Source organism: Schistocerca americana, chromosome 11 (genome assembly GCF_021461395.2).
Source record: "Schistocerca americana isolate TAMUIC-IGC-003095 chromosome 11, iqSchAmer2.1, whole genome shotgun sequence".
Lineage (NCBI taxonomy): Eukaryota > Metazoa > Arthropoda > Insecta > Orthoptera > Acrididae > Schistocerca > Schistocerca americana.
Window position 1 is genome coordinate 127,355,069 of NC_060129.1, and position 23,170 is coordinate 127,378,238.

General features: G+C 42.8%; 1 protein-coding gene across 1 annotated transcript in view; it reads right to left on the reverse strand.

Moving 5' to 3' along the window:
• Positions 1–243: 243 nt before the first annotated feature.
• Positions 244–23,170, reverse strand: part of LOC124553591 (heat shock protein 60A) — a 72,871-nt gene continuing 49,944 nt past the window's right edge. Inside the window, exons 8-11 of the mRNA XM_047127445.1 lie at positions 22,027–22,182; positions 16,906–17,062; positions 4,778–4,956; positions 244–1,553 (exon numbers count right to left, since the gene is read on the reverse strand). Coding sequence (XP_046983401.1) covers positions 1,395–1,553; positions 4,778–4,956; positions 16,906–17,062; positions 22,027–22,182 — 651 coding nt within the window. The 3' untranslated portion in view covers positions 244–1,394. The remainder of the gene's footprint in view (positions 1,554–4,777; positions 4,957–16,905; positions 17,063–22,026; positions 22,183–23,170) is intronic.

A 23,170-nucleotide genomic window follows, 5' to 3' on the forward strand; every position in this document is an offset into this window, starting at 1 on the left:
TACTGTTATACACTGCAGTAAATAGTGTAAGTAAACACTTTTCACACTCCAAGTACCAGCCAGAGCCCAATAACAACAACAACAACAACAACAATATGTAAGTGGTGAGTACATGAAGAAATTATTTACTACCTGGCAGCTGAGAGCCTGACATGGTAGACTAAGGGAGCATTAAGGATATCCAGTCAAGAATAGTGTACAGGATCAAATTGCAGGTGCGGATGGGAAAAATAAAACAATGACTGTAATACACATATAAACTTTATTTTTATAACAAAAACATGTTAACTACAAATTTTGTGCTGTGATGAAAAGTAACAAAAGAGAAAGACAAAAACTAGTGTCGAACACAAACAGGGAAGAGACACCTTCTTAGCAACCGTCTATATAAACAAGTTAGGACAGTCGATAAGAAAAACAGTAGGGAAAACGATCTTCCTCAGAATTTATTTAAAGCTGCAGTTTATGATTATGGAAATGAGACGAACCAGTCAGTTGGGACTGAATGAAGATGCACCCTCCTCTTCATTGCTGATCCAGTGCACGTGCCCCATGGGAAACAATGCACTATAAAACTCTGGAATGACAGCAAACAAATGCCTACGAACAGCTCAACAATCATACACATACAGTCTTTGCACGGCAGCCACAACTCTGCCCGAATCTGCGCGCGGTGGACACTACAGAAAGCTAGTCTGGTATTACTACAGTAGGAGAACTTCCAGAAACAACACACTGTTCCCCATTTCTGTCACCGATGCAGTTCCCATAAGCTCACTCCTCGAGAAAGACTTAGTGCAGGGGCTGCAATTGTCACAGAAACTTGGAAACGAGCTGCTTAACTATTGTCACCACAGAAGGCGCCAAGTAGTTCTCTCAACAGTTCACAGGCTACGGTAAGATCAACCCACTTATCATCAGTTTCTAAATGTTAGCAGTCTCGCCACTGTGCAGGTAAGACACAGAGATGCTCAGTTTCTCATTATGATTTGGGCAAGATCTCTACATGCTTCAGCACATTTATACCCAACCGAGATCTATGTAAAACAATGTTCACAAGGTTCCACTGTACCCACAACTTTTCTTGGAAACCAAATGTCCAAACCTTAGATGCTCCGATTTCCGAAGTCTGCCAAGGAGATTCTGACTTATCTGAATATATCACTAATTACAGGGTGGTACAATTTTCCTCACACAAATGGCGACACATGCACACTAGAAACACTAAATATAACACAATCCACACAAACACGAGTAATTTTGCAGCTCTGTAAAACTGTCACAGTAGAACATTTGCACCTCCTGCAATGACAGAAACAGGCGACACTGGAATTGACGAGACGATTGGCACAGATCCAAAGGCGGTGTCGTGGAGCACCAGGGTCACTGGCCTTTTACATCATGCCACCCATACCGCCCATGCCACCCATTCCTCCCATACCGCCCATGCCAGCTGGCGCCGTCTCCTCCTTGGGGATCTCCGTCACTACGGCCTCCGCTGTCGTTAACAGCGACGCGACCCCTGCAGCGTCTGTCAGGGCCGTTCGCACCACCTGCATGTATGGAAATTGAGCCATTACTAAAATTATATCCCTACAAATACATAAATGACTACAGACATAATAGCCTTTATTTCTCTGTAATAAACAAGATATTCATTAATCTTCAAACACTTGTTTGCAAATGATGCCATCTTTTACTGCCAAATAAAATCAAAACATAAAAACTCAATACAAAACTATTTAGGCAAGACATCTGCATAGTTAAAACGTACCCTTGACAAAAAAGGGTCTAAAATTTGTCACTTTTGGTGAGACACAAAAGCACACAAAATTAAAGGTTCTCGATTCAAGCAATCGCCCAGTAATTTGAATTATGAACAACATAAACTGGAACCATCACACACAATTTTAGTGGGAATGTTGACTAAATGACTGCACTTTATTAGGATAGTTGCATTTTCTGCCAATAAAGATGCTGCTACACTGCTTGGTCCATCCTCTTTTGGATTACTGCTGCATGGCATGGTATGATATCCTTACCAGATAGGATTAATAGAGGACATCAAGAAGTACAAAGAAAGGCAGTTTATTCTGTATTATAGGAAAACCGGGGACATCGTCAGATTTGGTAAGTGAATGGGGGTGGCAATCATTAATACAAAAGCGTTTATTGTTGTGCATAAAGTTACATCTGCCAACTTTCTCCACTGGGAGAGATGACCTTTGTGATACAATAAGACAAATCAGAGCTTTCATGGAAAAATTTAGATGTTCATTTTTTTCTCCACATACTGAAGCAGTAGAGAAATAAAAGTGGTTGTATGTACACTCTGCCAAACACTTAAGCATAACTGCAGAGTAATCTTTCAGACACAGTTGAAAAAATTGGTGGGCACAATCAACCCACTGCTGCTTGTGGTCTTCTGGAAGCATTTGTGGGACTCACCATGCACACGCCTTGTGATATCGCCAATTTTTCACATAAAATTGTCTCAACTGAGCTAGTTGAAATCTCGGTAAACCGAAGAGCTATTTCTCGGATGGTGATCCTTTGATCATTAGTCTCTTGACCTTTTTGACAGTGTTGTCTGAAGTGGAAGGTTTTCAGCTCCAGCCTTCATTATGAATGCAAGCAGCAGATAACTCCCTACACCATTTGCAGACATGTTTAAGAGCTACACACTTCAGTCAAATTTCGCACAATTGATGACGATTGGCTATGTGGATCCCCAGCAGTGTTTAAAAACCAAATAACTGCACAGATTTCACACCTGATGGTAGTGGCAATCACAACTTCCTATACAGATAGCTGATATGCGAACAGTGCAACATCTGAGAGAAGTGGGGAAGGTTGGGATTGAGAATGGGGAAGCTGCTGTGAATGGGAATGTTGCCAAATTCTGCTTTGCAACTCCCTTGCAGACCCTTTTAAACCAACTCTCCTACACTAATAAATTCCACTTTGGGAACCGTACTTTTTGATCAATCTTCATACACTAATAAATTATCATGAACTGCAGGAATGAATAAAAATTACCACACTGGCTGTGATTCACATTTTTAAGAAAACTTCTGAATGTATCAACAATATCTTTATTAACAGTACTTGAGAAATAGGCCATTGATTCAACTTGTGGTTTCGTGTCGGTATACTGTAGACTTTATACATTAATGTTACAGCTTCCACTGTTCTTTTTCAGGACAGAGAAATTCAGAGCTGCGATTTGGGAGTGGGCACCTCTGAAGGGTGAAATATAAATTCTGATTGACTGCCCCATGTTAACAAAATGTCTGACGTAGTTTGTCAAATTTCCACAATGCACTTTTGGCGAGAAAGAGTTTTTACTGAATTTATTTCACTGTATCGTGAATTTCCAGAATTGTGAAAACTATAACTACATTCAAAAAGTTATATTAATAAACAAAAAACACTGGCAATTACTAAAATAGTAGTGGTGGTGTTTTTTATGGCCATAAATTACAACGGAATACTATAAAAAGAAACTCCAATTTGATACACAACATATAAGTGGGAGTGCAATAAACTAAAAAATAAAAGTTGATGTATCATTGCACCGGCATTTTTTTTTCTCTTTTTCTTCTTCATACACAGTGCTAAGAGTCAATGCTAGATATGCTTGTCTGCATTGGTAGTCATTACCACAAGTTTCAAAATACGAGTAATTAACGATACAATATCCACAGCTGCTTCAAAAGGGAGGTTAAATCTGACAAACTTTGTTGGTACACCTGTACACTTGTTTGACAAACCTGTTGACAGGAAACACTAAGTTTGACAAACTAGTTTTATCATTTACAGTGTCTTTGGAGTTTGGCAAGGGAATTCGGTATCTCCAAAATGTTATACCACCCAAATAAGTTTTAGTTTTGGCGCTCCACTTTTGCGCATTTTACAGTCTAGTATCTTCGCCTAAGAAAAGGGCAATTTCTTTTTACTATTTGTCAAAGTTACTATGCTGCTTTAAATTAAGTAAAACACTGCACATTATTTTAAAGAGTTTTCAGAGGTAAAAAAGCATTGTGTAAACTTTGCATATGGTTGATTGTAGCTCTCACATTGAAACATGTGAGATGTAGAAAGATATCCACATTTTATTTAAAACAGAGCAGAACAGTATCTCCTTTCATTCTCAAGTAATTGATTTTTATACCTGACCAATGGTCACACCCAATACACCCATTTCCATATCTGCAAATCTGAAATTACATGGTCATAAAGAGCATATATAGTGGGGAATGGCGGAGCAAGACGTGTATACACGCCCACAGCAGCGAAAGGGTTAATAGTAGTACTGTAGCTGCAGATGGGAGCTCGTCTGTGCCCCACTCTCCTCCTGCACCATCAATTAGTACTCGTACAATAAATTTGTGTGTAGGACTTAAAGCTGCACTCCTTCGCTTGCCGAGACTGCAGTAGTCTATCCTACAGTGCTGTTCACTTCATCTCGCACCTGGAATGAAAACTGAGGGTAACTGTCCAGCAGCTCAAACTGACAGCTGTACCCAAGGTGCGCTAATGACAAATTCATTATCGAATATTTCCCTCTATTCCCAGACAGACATTAGTAACAATAGGTAACTGCAAACTGCACTGGATTCCATTAGAGTGAAATATTCCACGACTGACATGAAAAATGTTATGTAAATTTACCATAGTAAATACAAAAGTACCATGTGCAGCACAACACTGCAATCTGTTAGTACACAAAGAAGGAAATTGCACAGACAAATGAAAGAGAGAATGTATCACTCACCTTTGTGGGATCAATAATGCCTCTGTCAATCAAGTTAACGTACTCATTGTTCAAAGCATCATAACCCATGTCTCCCGTGGCATCTTCCACTTTCGAGACGACGACCGAAGCATCCACTCCAGCATTCTTTGCAATTTGCATGCATGGCATACGCAGGGCTTTCTTCACTATTTCAATTCCTGTTTGAAAACAATAACACTCATTAAGATGCTTGGTTATGTCACTTTCCACGATTAAAGGAAAACCTCAATAATTTGGGCAGATTTTCCACTGCAAAGTGAAATGCCACATTATTGTACCAATCATCATTTTTGCTTAGCTCATACGCTGCAAAATGCTGAAAGCACCCCTTCCCGTGCACATTACCTGTGACTGATAAATAGCATACAAATCTTGTTGGTCACAAGCATGCAACACAGTCAAAGTCCATTTTGTTTGCTTGCTGAAGCTCTCAGGCTAAGTTGTGTAAAATTCTGTCTCTGTGGCTGCTTAAAATGGGATTAAAGTTTTTAACAGTACAATACAGCAACCACGATGAATGTCAAGAACAAATATAAACCATTTCATTTAGATGATACAATACGAGTGCTTGGTAATATCCGAGCCAGTTCTCCTGTTAAGAAAGTTGTTTTAATTGCCATGTTGACTTTTTACAACATTAACAAAACCTCACTAAACTTTGGAGTTTGTGCTGAAATAAGACAAACTAGCTAGAAAATGAAGACAGACAACTGACAACCATACACGATGCTGTGTACAGTTGGTACAATGTTCTGTAAGAGGAGTCTGACTGCAGGCTGTAGCAGAAAGATTTGCAGATAAATTAGGCCAAACAGTTTTCAAGGCTACTATTGGACACCTGTTCAAATACTGTAATCGGGTCAGTGTATGAGATAAAAGTGCGTAGGGACACACAGTAAATAAGTGAAGACTATTTAAGAATAGAGATTTTTCTTTGGCACAGATCTACAACACACACAAAACTGGCTCGTTTTCACCTCCACAACTCAGAGGGTGACAGGAAAGACAATTCAGCACCTAAATGTAAAGTAAGCAATGAATCTTGTCTTGTGCACCAGTACTGATGACACACACAGTTTAAAATCACTTAATTGGGAAATCCGTAACCCAGGGACAACCTAAAACATTATGAAGCATCTCCCAGTCATCTACAAAGCTACCAGAAAAGCTCAAGTTACTGAACAGTTATTCAGTAACCGGAAGACCTCAGCCCTCAACTGTTCAACTTTGAGGTCCCTAGTCCATTGTGACACATTTTTCTTTGTAGGAAACAGGTAGACGAGCAACGACCTATAGGATGCAGTGCAGAAAAGGAAAGGAACTGGTGAGAGAAAATGGAAGAACAGAGGCTGCTCTACCTGGCAACACCTATTATCACTGTGGCAGACTCATCAGATTGTACATTCTGACTGGTTCAAGGAAGACTTTAGTCAACATATAATATGATATAACTCAAAATTCTTTTCAAGCAGTTTAGTACTATATTCTGCTGACCTCTAGTTTATATATATTTCATTTGACCAATACATATCCTGTTATATATTCTTATTTATAGTCCAAGATAACTATTATCGAAAACATTTCCATAATTTGCACTGGGACTTGCCCCAATTAGCGAGGTTTCACTGTAACCTGTAGCTCGACAAAATTTCTCAGGGATGATAGTGCCTGAGGAAGTATACTGTATAATCTTTTTCAGTTAAATACAAGCAGCCAAGAAATGCTGGTATTGAAGCAATGAATAATTTAACCTTTACTCCTATGTTTCACCCATGAAACATGCATTCACAGTATCTTACACCTAACAACTCCATGAATCGGTAATGAGCAGAGTCTTACCACAATTGTCCTCTAACCAGGCTATTTTACCACAGCACAAGTTGGAAGAGTAAGTGTAAAGTAACTTGTTAAACTTCCATTTCCTGTGGCAAAAATTAACAGAAGATTTACTTTGGTTTCCCTTTAACTGAAATTACAAACCAATTTTTCTTTAACAGTAATGGAAGCTCTACTAAAATCCCAAACATTTTTTTAAAACCCTGAATGAAAATAAAATTATGTAAAAAATTACACCACTGCACGGTGTCTCCTGGAACAAATGTTTCTAACAAGGGAACCTCCCCATCGCACCCCCCTCAGATTTAGTTATAAGTTGGCACAGTGGATAGGCCTTGAAAAACTGAACACAGATCAATTGAGAAAACAGGAAGAAGTTGTGTAGAACTGTGAAAAAATAAGCAAAATATACAAACTGAGTAGTTCAGGGGAAGATAAGCAACAATAAGGACGATAGAAACGCAGGAGCGCCGTGGCCTCGTGGTAACGTGATCAGCTGCGGAACGAAAGGTCCTAGGTTCAAATCTTCCATCGAGTGTAAATTTTAATTTTTTATTTTCAGTTTATGTGACAAACTCTTATGTTTTCATCACTTTTTTGGGAGTGATTATCACATCCACAAGAAAACCTAAATCGGGCAAGGTAGAAGAATCTTTTTACCCATTCGCCAAGTGTACAAGTTAAGTGGGTCGACAACACATTCCTGTCATGTGACGCACATGCCGTCACCAGTGTCGTATAGAATATATCAGATGTGTTTTCCTGTGGAGGAATCGGTTGACCTATGACCTTACGATCAAATGTTTTCTGTTCCCATTGGAGAGGCACGTCCTTTCGTCTACTAATCGCACGGTTTTGCAGTGCGGTCGCAAAACACAGACACTAAACTTATTACAGTGAACAGAGATGTCAATGAATGAACGGACAGATAATAACTATGCAAAAATAAAGAAAGTAAAATTTTCAGTCAAGGGAAGACTTGAACCAAGGATCTCTCGTTCAGCAGCTGCTCTCGCTACCACGGCGCTTCTAAGCACACTTCATCCATGATGTTGCTTATGTGGCCCATGGACTACTCAGTTTGTATATTTTGCTTATTTTTTCACAGTTCCACACAACTACTTCCTGTTTTCTCAATTGATCTGTGTTCAGTTTATCAAGGCCTATCCACTGTGCCAACTTACAACTAAATCTGAGGGGGGTGCGATGGGAAGGTTCCCTTGTAAGTAAGTTCATCAATTGTCTCGAGTGTTCCGATATGCACAGATTATAGAAGCACAAAGCTTCAGATTTTTTAATTTCATTTGTCTGAACTCTCCATTACTAATGCACTGTAGATGTAGCCCAAAAAGGACTATGGGTGGCAGTTACACTTCCTGCCCTCTGCTGGTAACTAAGAGGACTACACAAGGAAGGGTCTCCGCAGTGTAATACCACATAGCATTTCAATTCTGAACTATGTGTACTCCACAGCACTTTGTATGCTGCCACTCAGGTGGCTAGTCCCGTACCTCTTCTGTCTGCTACCTACATCTTTGTTGGCCCACTGCTGATGTTCTACATAGTTTTGACACGGAAAATTTTGATGAGAGTGATGTTTTTAATGCTCTGGGAGAACGCTGAACAAAACTGTTCTTTCATTAATTAGAGAATTGTCTTGTGACACAAGGCAACACGCATTCTTCTAAGTTTCTTGGAATGAACATAACAAGGGGTTGACATTTTACTGAAAAGATACCACCAACTAATACATATCACTGCACCCAATACACATTTACAAGGGGGTTTGATATCAGAGGGGGAAAATGAACTGAAAATGTGTCTCTTGATGGTATCCAAATTGTGATTTAGCTCTCTGAATGCCTGAGTGTTCCCAAAAATAACACACACACAAATTATGTGTACGAATTGTGTGCATTCTTTTAAATTTGGAATAAAAACACAATGACAAAAACTTTTTGTATATCTGCTAATTTTTGTATCCTGTAACAAGACTTACGAAACATCACACAAATTTATTGTGTTCACAATTACGAAGCAATGGATTTTGAAAATCTTAACAGTGGTCCAGCTACCCCATCCATGGTGATGGAGGCCAGCCTTGAATGGGTTCCTAAATATTTCAGGACAGAAACAATGAACACAAAAGTAAAGCAATGAACCACATGTGCACTGTAAGATTCCTAAATTGGTAAGAGGGCAGTTTTAAACAAAAAAACTGCAACACCACCTGCATTCACGACCATATCTGAAAACTGTGATCCAGAAACATGAATAAACTAAACAAGGCATATTAGCAGGGTTGCCACAAGTTTCCCCGAAGTGAAATTCCCAGATATTTCCCTAATTTCCAGACAAGTTCTAGCATTTTTCCCTGAAAAATGCTGAGATCAAGGGTAAGTAGGTACGGACTTCCATATTTCTGCCCCATTCTATTTTGTTTTGTGGAAAAAAACCACTAGGGTCATACGCACCCATGCCAAAACTGTGAAACATGAAGACAAAGAGAGGAGTTCAAAACAACTACATGTCAAACCCCAAAAAATGGAAGAAAAGACAGCTAGAAACAGGGCAACGGGGAGAAAGGTCTATAAAATAGACCATAGAGAAATGGAGGTCCGGACTAAAAATTGAATGGCCTTCACCCTATTGCTACAATGGGTAAAGAGAAATGTGGTCAACAGCTTACGCGTTCGCTGAAACGGCCGAAAATTCAGACTCTCAAACGTGAATGTAACTGGTCGAAAAAAAGATCATTCTGCCAGGAAATGGTGGACAGTTAAAATTTGTGCACAAAGTGCTTAGGGAGCGCCACTTAAATGGTGACGGCAAAAAGGCAGTGCCCCATATGCAACCTAGTTAAAATGACCTCACATGGAGGGAGGGGGCGAGAGGCGGTCATCCAAGCTGCTGGGAGAAGCTTAATAACCCGGGGCTTATTCCCATGAAGGGAGGACCACCTTTTGACAAATTGCAACACAGAGGTCATCAAAGGGAGTGTAAGAAATAGTGGGCCTTGTAAGAACTAGTGAGGTGAAGTACGAGGACTGCAGCCTTGGCAGCAGCGCGAGCAGCCTCGTTTCCTGTCAGAGCGGCATGACCAGGAACCCACGAACATCACAGTGGTTCCATCGAGAAGCTTGCTGGACCCATTGCACTAACAGACAAATGATGTACAGTGCACAGTGACTTTAAAGGGTGCTGAGAGTCTGAGCAGATGACAATTGAGAAACTTGTGTTGCTGGATGTACTCCATGGCTTGACACAGAGCAAAGAGCTCTGCCATAAATACTGAGCAGTGTGCCAGAAGCTGATATCAAAAAACGTCGGCACCAATGACAAAGGCACATCCGACACCACACTCAGTCAGAGCCATCAGTGTAAAAAAAGGTACTATTGCAAAATTTCGTGTGAAGGCTGTGAAACTGAAGGTGATAGGAAGCGAATGCATGGCAGACAAACGGTACACACACCTGCTGAACAGGAAATCATGGCTGTACGACAGCAGTAGTTTAGTTTGGCAGCTTCTGCATGCAGACTCTAAACTGGGCTAGTGTAAAAGGTGCCAGTGGCCAAATGAATGCCAGGCAGGGTGATAGTGGGAGGAACTCTAAATTTCTGCAAAATGGCGGCCCAAGGTATTGGAGATAGCACTAAAGTCCATCTGCTACAGTTAGGCCGGAAACTACGGAATGGATCTTGATCCCAGAGGGCCGTCGGAGGTTAGCCTACATGTCGGAAGAGGGAATGGAACCGTTAAAAGAACTAGTGAATGGAATCCAGCTAGTTTTTTTTGTTATTCTGAAGAAAGTGACAACACTGTGCACACTTTTGTTAATAATGAATGCAGTTTGCCAGCATAGGATGACTGTTAAAAATGTGGAGAGCACGTCTCCGTGCACTAATTGCGGCACACTTCAGTCCACCACGGGACAGAGACACGGTGTGGTAAAGAGGAAGTGCTAGGAATGGAACATTGTGCAGCGGTAAGGATAATGTTTGTACGATATCCCACCTGGTCATCAGAACTGGGATAGCCGTGTTTGTCGAAGGTCACCAGATAGGAGTAAAGCCCCGAGTCAGCCTTAGTAAGCTGCGATTTGGGTGGGCACAGAGGTGGGGTAGGAGTCAGCAAATGGACAGGACACGGGAAATGGTCACTCGAGTAGGTGACAGAACAGACCACTCAAGACGATGGGGAAGTGCAGAAGGTTAGGTCCACACAGGAATAGGTGTGCGAAGAGTCTGAAAGGAACGTGGGTACTCCTGTGTTAAGGCAGAAAACGTTTAGTTGATTAAATAAGGTCAACCAAGAGGGCACCTCTCTGACAGGTTCTGGGAGAAGCTCAATTGGGACGATGGACAGCAGAAACGCGTGAGGTAGCTGCCCAATAAGCTGGAGGAAGTCTGCCCTGGAGACAATGAATGACGGAGGGATGTAAATGGTACAAAGGGAAAAGGTCAAGTGAGGAAGGAAAAGGCAAACTGCAACAGCTTGATGGGTAGTCAGGGAGATGGGTTTGCTATGAACGTCATCCTGTATGAGCAGCAAGACTCCCCCACAAGATGGAATGCCGACCTCGGGCGGAAGGTCAAAATGGACTAGGTTGGTTGGTTTGTTTTGGGTTTTGATGGGGGCTAAACATCGAGGTCATCAGTCCCCAGTTCCAAACAGACACACTTGTAAAAGGCCTATACAGTAAAAGTGTGACCTCTGCACCTAGAGGGAGGGAACACCAAGGGGTAAAGAGCTAAAATGAACACCGCAGTAACACAAAAAAGAGGACACTTAAAAGGAGCAGAGCAAATAGTTGACCAGAGTAAAACAGACTACAGTGGTTGATGGATCCGGTAAAAGGTCAATCACTCAACTACAAACGAAGAACCCCCAGCTGGAAAGAGTTGATAGAGGTACCAACACAACTTGTTACCATAAAAGACACTATTTTGGTATCCACGTCACAGAAGTCACTGGAGTGGGTGTAGCCTGAGAATTCGTGGTAGAGCGTCCACACTAGAGTGAGTGATAAAACCCAGCCGCACGAATAAAACGTAAAAGTGAGTCAGCTATAGAGGCATCGTCACCGAGAATTAAAGGAAGTGCAGTTGGTAAATTAAAGGACTGCTGCAAGGGGGCTAAAAGGGGGCAGTCCATCAGAAGATGGACCACTGTCAGCCCTGCAGCACAGCGACACTCGGGCGGGTTCTCACGGCAAAGGATATAGTTGTGGGTCAACTGCATATGTCCAATTCAGAGACAGCAGAGAACAACTGGGACACTACGCGTGCTCCTCAAGGATGAGTTCCATACGGCCGTGGACGACTTTACCGTGCGGAGCTTATTTGGCGTGTTCGAGACAGACCATTCAGAGCTCCAGACATCGCGGACCTTGCAATGTAGGGCTGACCGGAGGTCTCTTTCCACGAGACCGAACTCCAGGGAGGCGAAGTGGTGGCCTGCTTGGCCAACCGATCGACGAGTTCGTTTCCTGGAATGCCGATGTGGCCCGGGGTCCACACAAACTTCGCTGAACGACAAAAATGGACCAGGAAGAAATGCAAAAGCTCATAGCAGTCGTGAGGATGCTGCAATTCTAAACACAGCCATAAATCCTTTTTGTTGGATGGAAGGCTGTGAACGTTTCATTGGAAGAGTCACAATGAGGAAAAAATGAAGCCTGCGAAGACTTGCTGCTACAGGGCACTGAGGTAGGAGGATCCTGCTTCACGAGGCCCACAGAAGGGTCGGCTTTCTTCTACTGTCGGCCTGCAGAGTCCTCCGCAGAAAAACGGTCGGCGGTGCGCACCGGCGACACTGAGGCCGGCCAGGTGAGGCATCACACGGCGACACCGTCTAAGAGGATCTTCGAGTCAGCGAAGGAGAAGACCGTTTGCATTTGTTGGACATCTTCGAGCCTTTCCAGTTACCAGAGGAAGACTCGGGTGTCAGTTGGCTGGAGGGTCATAGGAAGCCTTCAGAGGAGCATTCCTTCTGTTTTTTCCAGCCTGCCGGTTACGTAGCTGGTGACTTTGCCCAGTGAGGCGAGAGTTTGATAGTTTGTTGCACAGCTGGACAAGGGGACTGCAATGCTACCACAACACTGGGCAATTTCACAACCTCAGAGCAGAACTTTAGGTCGAATATGTGTGTGGCTATGTCCTTCACGGAGCAAGATGTAGCAAGAACAGTACTGCTAATCCCAGACAGTAGAACGCAGGGTTTGCAACTAGCCAACAACTTGCGAGCGACTGGGTAAAGAACTTTTTCCTTTACCAGAGTCTCCTGGACAGCCCGCTCATCGAGATACACGAGACGATCTCCAGAGAAAGTGGCACGGTCACCACTGCAATTGATACAGCAGAGAGGAGGTGGACAATCGCCCTCGTGTGGATCCCTACCACAGGTTACATAATTGGCAGGTGTCGACAAGACATTCGAGTGTGGTCGAAATGATGACACTGGTGGTAGTACACTAGCTTCGGAATGTGCAGTTAGACTATGAGAACCTCATACATAGTGAAGGGGGGGGGGGGGGGGGGGGGGGGGGGGAATTATCACGAGATAGATAAGGATGCTTCGCAACTTTAAACTGAAAAGTAAATCAAATAAACAGAATTAGACCATAAAAGATAAACAATACTAAATCCAAGAATGCAAAACAGAGTATCCCAGAGTCCACCAGGGAGCATCCCAGAGTGACCCAGAGAGCATCCCAGAGAGCTAAAACACTAAGAAGAATCGCTTCTCGGCTTTTGGCAAGATCAATGTGTAGAAGTATATATAAAACTATATGGCGGGTGACCTTGCACGAGTTTCGCTCGACCGCCGCTAGAGCTCGGAGGATCGCGCTATAGTTCTAACTAAGCGCGATCCGCTACTAAAAATGCCGGATGTGGGCGCCATGTTGGATTATCAGCGTGCTGCTTCCTGCCGCGCCCTGCCTGACGGAGCTTATCAGTGGGGACTTCCACAGTACAGGCAGCTGCACGCTCATTCGACTCGAGGCAGCCGCACTGAGCGCACAGCCATGCCGTACAGGAGGAGAAGATATAGCAGAAGATCAAGAATGCCTGTGTACAAGACTGTGGATACATTTACTCTCACTCCTAATAATGTAGCACAAGAAGAGCTACTAAATGGACCTATTACTTTTGTTGGAGCTAAGATTAATTTTTCTTGTACAACTACAGAGGTTGTAACTGGTAATAGTTGGTTAACTATTGCTATTGTAAGGGGCAGTGATAAGCCTCTGTTAGGTTTGGAGTCCTATTATGATAGAGACATTATTTGTTACCGTACCTGTTCAGAGAGGTACATCTGGATTTTGTCCTCGGTCAAACCATCAAGCAGCCTAGCGTAAATAGCACAACAGGATGTATTAAGTGTTTGACGGGCCTCGATACGAAAAGTATAGCCGTGGAGAAGTGAAGCGGCAAGCAGTAGTTGTGCTCGAGAACCAGTAGTAGTCTCCAAAGGCTAAGTGCTATTCCGTAAACAAGAGCACGATTTCACAAGACCAGCAACTGCATCAACACTTTTCTGAACAATAAAGGGATTTACCATTGTGAAGGACTGACCGCCTTCAATACGTAAAACCACGAGGAACCGTGGTGCAGCTGGGAGAGTCTTTGAATCATTAGCCTCATTCCATTTGTTTTGTAGATGTAGACTGTGAGGATGATCAGCTCATTCTGAGAAAATTCCCCACGATTGCCAGTGTCTCTGATTGCACACTCTTTCCAACTGGGGTCCTCCTACACAAGGGGGCGCACACACGTTAGGTAACTGTTCAGACCTCAGGTCACACCTCCCTTTGGCGCAATTTGGGAACATAGCAGCTCTCTGGGCCTGGCCTGTGCTACAGGGTACGTGCGAGCCCTACCTGCCGACCCGGGGCTGGGAATTGCACGTTATCCAGTCACCTGTTACGTGTCAGATGCCTTCAGGAGTGCACTGTAAGGAAAAAGAAAAAAGAGGAGCTTCAAATGCTGAAGCAAAGGGATGATAGGAGAAGGTGAACGAAGAAAGGAAAAAGGAATGCAGAACAGTGGTGAGACTTATGTCAGCTACAGACAGTGCACAACATTCCCAGAAACACCCCAGACATGTTTCCCAAGACAGGGGGGAAAGAGAACAGCAAGAGGATAGACATGCAGCACAGAAGGGAAAAGATGCTGCCAAGGCTGAGGCCCCGTGGTAGATTTCTCTCCCCTGTGAGCAAAATCTTAAGTATTAACATCAACATCTTTTGTAATGAACTGTTTTTAGATGGAGAAAGCAAGGCAAATGGTGTGTGTGTGTTCCAATAAAACCACTGTTATTTTATTTCAATAAAATGAAACACATTTGTGACAAAAATACCCATTTCCTTGGAGGTGCAAGACAGATATAAAATACCTTCACTGGTTTCAGAAGTAACCTCAGAAAAAAGTAGTCTTCTTGAAATAAGTGTATAAGACAGGGAAGAGTTGTATAAACCAACACTATGGGGGGGGGGGGGGGACCACCAATAAAATGTTTGTTCTACTAAGTTCATATTAGTCACTGTGTTATGTCTATTATTTTACAGGTATTGTGTAATTTTTCTTTCCAGAAATATGAGTCATAGCATACAAATCACCAGCAACTGTCACAATTTTCTTCTTCTTGTCATCCGTACTTTCTAATACACACATATTTTCGAAGTGACAAAATGTACTAGAATAAATAAAAGCATATAGAATGCCGCACTGGACAATACACTTGCGGCAAGACAGTCACAATTCCTGAAATCCATCACCTGTATGTAGCCTCTGGTCTGCCAAGGAGCACCACAGTCCTGGGTCCTTGGATGAACCACGAAAATCTTCCGCATCATGCCACATGCCCACAGACGCAAACTGCAGGCAGATTGGTGAGACTAGATCCGATGGGCAGGGCTTACACATTAGTGGGAAAGGTTGGGCTTCAGATTGGCAGGCCCGATCCATTAGATACCCAATGGTCTGCGGTTTTGGCCTGTCGTGGAATTCCAATTGTGTGGCCAGCTATTTACATGTCACAGACACCATGTTGATGAAATGAGACCAATGAGATTTTTCCAGCGTTTTTTTTCCTTCAAATTTCCCTGATTTCCGTGACGCATTTGAAATTCTCTGATTTCCAGAACTTGTGGGAACCCTGACTATCCACCTCTAAGAAATAAAACTCTGAGATAATAGTCATTATATCATCCTATAGCACTTTTTCCTTTCTTTGGAGCTCCAACAAACTGTGCAGCCTGAGGCATAGAATCTATTCAACACTTTTCCTGGCCATGAAAGAAAATTAGAGTAATGCTGTACCCAGCAAAAGACAGCTTTGGTCTCAACAGTTCCTACAAATTTATAAAATTTCTTGTGAATTTAAACAGGACAGTCTATGCGCAATTTCAGACTAATGAACGCACGAAGCACAGACATCACATTAAATTAAGCAATTTTGACATATCTACAGCAGCTGAATGCAGCCTCATAAACACACAATTATGTTTGAGATACTAAAATCTTATACAACAGATGTATCAACTGTGACTATCACTGAAGAAGCTGTTGAGTTCACAATGTGCAAAAACCAGTTTAATTGGGACAGCGGCTATAGCCTTAATAGTGCAAGGAAATGGGCGCTCAATGCCAAAATGCTACACAGAAATGAACTGTGTTATCCACCGTATCAGTATCACTACTAATGTTACAATAGTATCACTACTAATGTTACAAAATTATTAATGTTTTAGGGTTTGTTGACATGTTGTCTATCTGCTTTTTTCTCAGGATATTTGACTGCTGCCATCATCACAGATTAATCTTCTATTGCAGGTGGCAAACTTTCTGCCACCAGCAATCAGCTGAACATCCCAAGTTGGGGTGGGGGGTGGGGAATTGCAACTACTAACATTCCTCCATCACAGACATCAAGCATGCAGAAGCTCCATGATATTTCCACAACATTAAAGTACCTCATGGCCTATTATTACACAACAGTTAAATCCTGTCATGGCGACAGAGGAAGTTGTGTAGAGCTTGAGTTCATAAAAATCTTATGTGGAGAGAAATATGACACATTCATTTAAGCCCCCTCCTGCAGTGATATGATTTCTGCACCAACACTAGTGTCCTCTTTGGCCACCGGTCCCATTACAGTAAAGAGGTAATGCATTATTACAGATATTGGGTAAACATCTGGGGGGGGGGGGGGGAATAAGAAAAAAAATCAAGTAGGTAAAGGCCAGATTAGAGATGTACACACTCACCTGTTGCCTGGTCAGCATTGGTTGGCTTTAGTTTTTCGAGTACCGGGCTGCAGCGGAGCAGTGCTGTACCACCCCCGGGCACTATACCCTCCTCCACCGCCGCTCGTGTTGCGTTCAACGCGTCATTCACGCGGTCCTTCTTCTCGTTCACCTCCACCTGCAACAAAGTCAAAGCAGTTAATTTAACTCTTCAAGAGTTCCAGTTCCTTTATAAATACTTTACCAGATGAACGTGGATGAAATTTATGAAATGCTGACATGTCTAAAGGTATGTAAAATCACATTTGCTCTTTCCCATGCTCATGACAGTACACATCAGTAAAACAAACTACATTAAGGTTTTTATGATGCACTATTAAAATGAAAATACAGGAATGGTGAAAGACACAAAAGAGTGAGCCTGGACATTGGGGTTGGCCAGTAACTGGGTATGCTGGCCATCCTTTGCACACACTTAAATGTACTTAACAGTTTATGTTGGTCAATGCCACACAAAACAAATAATCTTTCCTCATCACAAAATTGAGGGACGGATCTATTAATGAACAGGCTGCTTCTTTCCTATCATTACACAAAACACACTCAGCTAAGCGATTTCAATACAGTGTGATCCATGTATCACTGTATGGGGCAACAGGGGAAGCGGGGAGTAAGGCATGCCTTAGCACCCCATGGCACATGAAGGTGGTGACAGAGAGGAATGACACTGACTTGTCTTAGTTATAACTTCTGGCTAATTAGTCACAGTCCAGATCCCAATGACATTTCATGCCTTCTGGTTGGGTAGGGTGAGAAGGGAACAACACTTAGCTGCCAAGCTGTAGAGGTCACTAGACAGACTGGTGACATTCCTCCCATGGTAATGGATGTGGGGAGGGGGGTTGACAGTATTCAGAGAGGAAAAGCAAGCTTACTAGAAAACATAAAACTGGACCCCAATTACACATTGTTCTGCCCTTTTTGACACCCCCCCAAGACACAAAAATAACCATACTCCACAACTGTGAACAACTCAGAGAAAGGTATGTCATTTCCTAAATACACACGGCTGCAGGCAAAAGGATGAAAGACCTAGGATACACTACATTCTCTGTTCCAGGGACACTCACTCAGAAACATTATCGAATGTACTAAACAGATGTTAGCTTTGATTTACATTTAGATAGATGAACATGCAGTGTGTGTGACCACCTCAGTAACTACATTACTTACATCTAAAACATTCCAAGCTGTTATCCTTTGACTAGTTTCGGGGGTATCACCATCACTAGTGAGCTTTTTGTAAAATATGCAGAAAATATAAATTCTGAATGCAACTGCACTGAGTAAGAATCTTTATTTCCTTGTGTTTCCTAATGATGGCAAAATGATTGCTCGAACTAGTTTGGGGATAAATCGTGTGGTTGCATCAAAGCAGACCTCCATGTCCCATTTTGTTTTTCTACTGACATGTAAAAGTGAGGACAAGTGTAGAGACAAACAGCATAGCTGAGTGAGATGGTGTACAAACACGAACAACTGGAATTGATTACTGCCCAGCACACAGTTTTAGTCGGTCTGGAAATTTCATCATGGCAAGCTTTCCACTGTAGAGGAAAGTCAATTGGGTCCTCGGGCACGGAAGTAGCAAAAGGAAATCTTTTCAAAGATAACACTTATGGCTTGGAGCTTTAAGCTTTGAGAAGTAACTAGTAAGTGTCCACAGACCAACTTGTGCTAGTGTCACACCATTTACTGTGGTCAATCGCATCACTTCTAAATGTCTAACAGCATTGTGTTGCCATCTCAGAGAAATTAAATATCATCATTCCACCAGACAACAATAATAAAAAACCTGACTGGCATGTTACACTGCCTTTTCATGCATGCCTAGTGGCATTTGGTAGCATATTCTGATGGCCAGAACATTCAACATCACTTCTCAGCATAAGTCAAGTACTCTTTCTTATATTCCGGCCAAATCTCTGGGCGGGGAGAAAACAACACTCCCTACAAATGTAAAAACCCAAGTATCAAATTGACCAGTGTGAAGCCCCAGGTTTCACTGTGACGAAATAAGACTTTTGGAGCTATTAACTTATGACATTCTTGTGTGGCTCGATCATGCAATTATCTGTGCCCAATATTTCTTCGTACTGTAAAACTGTAGCCCTTTTTCATGCCACTGAAGACTAACAACACGTTCACCAGACATTGTCATGGCTGCTGCCTAGCCCAAGTGAAGGTACAGCACTATCAGCCATGAAAGGTGGCAGTAACAATGAACCACGAGTACCACAGTCAATACATTCCGAAGGGCGAAACAATGACCACTGACCAGGATTCCAAATCTTACTTAACAGATAACCCTTGTTTCTATTTATAACCTGTGCCACTCTAGTTTCAATGGATTCTTTTAAAAAACAGCCCCAATAGGGAGAGATGGGGGCAACACTGTCTTAGAATGTAACATTCGTGTCCCTCAGTGTTTCCAACAGCAGATATCTCTCAGGCTGCAACAATCTTGTGTGGCAATGGTACTCAGTACATCTGTAAATGATGCAAATCGTTTGGCCAATATATCTTTGAAGGTATGTCCCCAGCATATGACAGTAAAGCCACAAATCCACATGCATCATCTACTGGTTCCAGCAAAGTGCCTAACTCAAAGGCATGACAGATCTGTTTGCACATCCATTCCACTTGTGCATCAGCTCTTGGGTCAAGCATTTTTACATCCAAGATTGCATATGCCATCTTTATTAACATCTGGTGGTCCCCCATGCAATTAGTCCAGTCCGTGCGCATCAGCTTTTGATAAAAACTGCGTCCCAGTGGTCTACTATGCTTCCTGTACACCAACACACATAGAAAGGGATGTTTTCCATTCCTTGTAACCCCCACTGTGAACTTATTACTGGGGTGAAAATAAATTATATGGAAATGGTCTACAGTGTGAATTCCATAAGCCCACACCAAAAACATCAACATTCCTCCAAAAACAGGTACGTTTTAAAACCACGATTCTCAATGTACTGTCTTTAAAATCCTGCACAAATAAGTTCGTGACAGTGGGGTAGTGGAGTCACTTTAGCCACTCCATCCGTTTATTCATACACACTCATGTTCACCGAGCGAGGTGGCGCAGTGGTTAGCACACTGGACTCTCATTCGGGAGGACGACGGTTCAATCCCGTCTCCAGCCATCCTGATTTAGGTTTTCCGTGATTTCCCTAAATCGCTTCAGGCAAATGTCGGGATGGTTCCTTGGAAAGGGCACGGCCGATTTCCTTCCCCATCCTTCCCTCACCCAAGCTTGCGCTCCGTCTCTAATGACCTCGTTGTCGACGGGACGTTAAACACTGATCTCCTCCTCCTCCCCACTCATGTTCAGAAAAAACACATGTCCAGTTGCCTAGTAGGCACAGGATCCACCATGAGCCAAGATTAAATTGTTCCATGTGTGATGGCATCAACGCACGTTAAGGCACTAATGGTGTCCTGTGGTATAGCCATCCATGCTGCATTCACCTGATTTCAAAGTTCATCTGTGGTAGTCGCCACTGGCTCACAGTGCTGCACCCATCATTTCACCACATCCCACACATTTTCGACTGGAGACAAGTCTGGCACCTGGTGGGCCAAGGCAAAAGGCAACATGTTGCCATGTATTGTCTTGCCAAAAAATGGTGTCTGGGGTGTCGCGTATGAAGGATATAGCTACAAGTCGGACGATGTCATTCACGTAGGTCATACTTCTCACAGTGCCCTGAACACACAGTGACTGATTTGTGGTTGTACCCAATAACACCCTACACTATAAGGCCTAGAGCTGGCACTGTATTGCCATGTGTGAATAGTCACTGTGATGCCGCTTCCGGTCTGTGGCAAACCAAAATGATACCATAATTTTCGAACAAACAGAACCTGGATTAGTCCGAAAACACTATCTGATGCCATTCCTGTCCCCAGTGACATTGTTCCATATGCCACTGCCATCTAGCATGGCAGTGCACAATCGTCAAAAGTAGGCAGAGAAATGGACGATGTGCACATAACCTGAGCTGTAATAAACGGCGACAGACTGTCACCCCTGATAGTGTACAATGTGTTACGGTGTTCCACTGTAGCCACCAGAGCCAAGGAAGATGCAGATCTATCCAGCAATGCCTTTTGGATGAGTTGTCAATCTTCTTGTGTGTGTGTGTGTGTGTGTGTGTGTGTGTGTGTGGTGGCAGCAGCAGGGGCGGCAGTGGTCTGGGCGGCGTGACGCGACCTACCTCGTCACGTTCTATGACCATTTTGCACACACCATTTGTACTGCCGGAACACTTTGTCCAACTTGAGCAGAAATTTCCCAGATGGATGTATCACATTCTCTCATGCCAATAATGTGCTCTCTTTCAAACTCACTGATTTGACAGTATGGTCGTGTAACATCTGTGTGACATACTGCACATCTGCTCAAGTCATTCCGATTCATTACCTTTGGTTTATAGCGACGAAGAGGCTTTCATGGTTCAAATGCTAATCATTTCTACAGAAATTTCGTATCTCTAATTGTTCGAGGTGTCCATTTTTCTGATCATGAGTGTATTTGTCATTAAATAGAAGTTATGTAGACATCACATGATGGCCAAGCTTTGTCAGTTCCATATTCTGATTTTCACAAATTAGAATCAAGGATTCTTTAAGAGGAACAACCACAGTAGAAAGAGACAATACATCAAAGCTCACAAACAAATCCAAGGGACCAAGCCACAGAATTCAACTGCTCAATAAATCTTGTAGAACTGGAAATATGGTGTTCACATTTCCTGATATGAGGATAAGTCCCCCACCCCCTCCAAATACAAAAAGCTGCTAGCATTCTTCTCTCAAACAGAACCCCTCCCCGAATGCTTCAGTCGTATCTGAAGATTTCTCCTGGGCCTTTTGCTTATTTTGAGATCCAACCTTTCTGCATTCTTGTCTCATTGAACTACTGACTTCCTACTCTGCTTAAAATTAGTATTTTATGTTTTAAAGCCGAGCAACTGCTTTTTGTCTGAATATCTGCATTATGCACTGCAGAATAACACTGATTACTCCATCACATAACATTAAAACTTTTGCTCGGGACCACACACTGCAATTACTGACCTCGCTGGATCCGCCGACCTTCAGGACTGCGACTCCAGAAGCGAGTCTGGCCAGCCGCTCCTGCAGTTTCTCCTTCTCATACTCCGACGTTGTCGAATCTATCTGGTCGCGGAGCTGGTCAGCACGCCTGTCGATGTCCGACTTCTTGCCCTTGCCCTGTTAATGTGGCAAAGAATATTGACAGTCAATTGTTAGGTGCAATGTTTATCCATTTAACATGTGCTCAAATTGAATTTTAACTCCCAATTCACACTAGGAACCAATTTACATGGGGAAAGGTGACGCACTACTCACCTACGTAACTACTTACAGAGGGCTGGAACAGAATGGGGATATATTGTTAAGAACTCCACAGAGGCAACAAAATATTTTTAATTCCACTATCCACTCAGCTGTATTTATTGGTTTCTAGTTAACATGCTATCAATTTAAAAACAATGTGGCTTCATCTACAGGCACAAGGATGCTGGAACCTATGTACAAGGGCGAATCAAATACAAATGGGATTTTTGTTCCTGAGCGGTTGGTAGCACTGGACCTACACTTCCAGTATTGTTGGGTGGGGGGAGAGCCAGCTATTACATATTTTCAATGGCTTTGCCAGTAACACTATGTCTGGGAAACAGATGCACCCCTCCACTGCACAACGCATAATTATAAAATTTCTTGCTCCTGAACGAGTTCAATCGTCGGATATTTTCCAGAGATTGAATGCAGCATTCAGTTATCCAACACTGGTCACGGACGTGTGTGTGCCTGGCATAAAGAGTTCAAGGGTGGATGAGAAAGTTTAAAATAAGCAATATGATCATCACCCTCGGACCAGCGTTACAGACGAAAACATCTGTGCGGTTTGAGACATTCTTCAAGGCAACTGACGGGCAAGTTTATCAGAAACAGCAGAACAGATTGGAATGATTTATGGGAGCTGTTAAGCTATCATCACAAATGATTTACAGTTCCAAACGGTGTGTTCCAGATTGATCCTTCTCTTCACTGAAAATCAGAAGTTGAGACGTTTGTCAGTCTGTCAGCAGTCTGTCTTACAGCAAGGTTTGCTAAAGAAGGAGATGCATTTATGAGCCAGAATGTCACCTGTGACTGGATCCACCACTACACTCCCGAATACAAACACGCCAGTAAG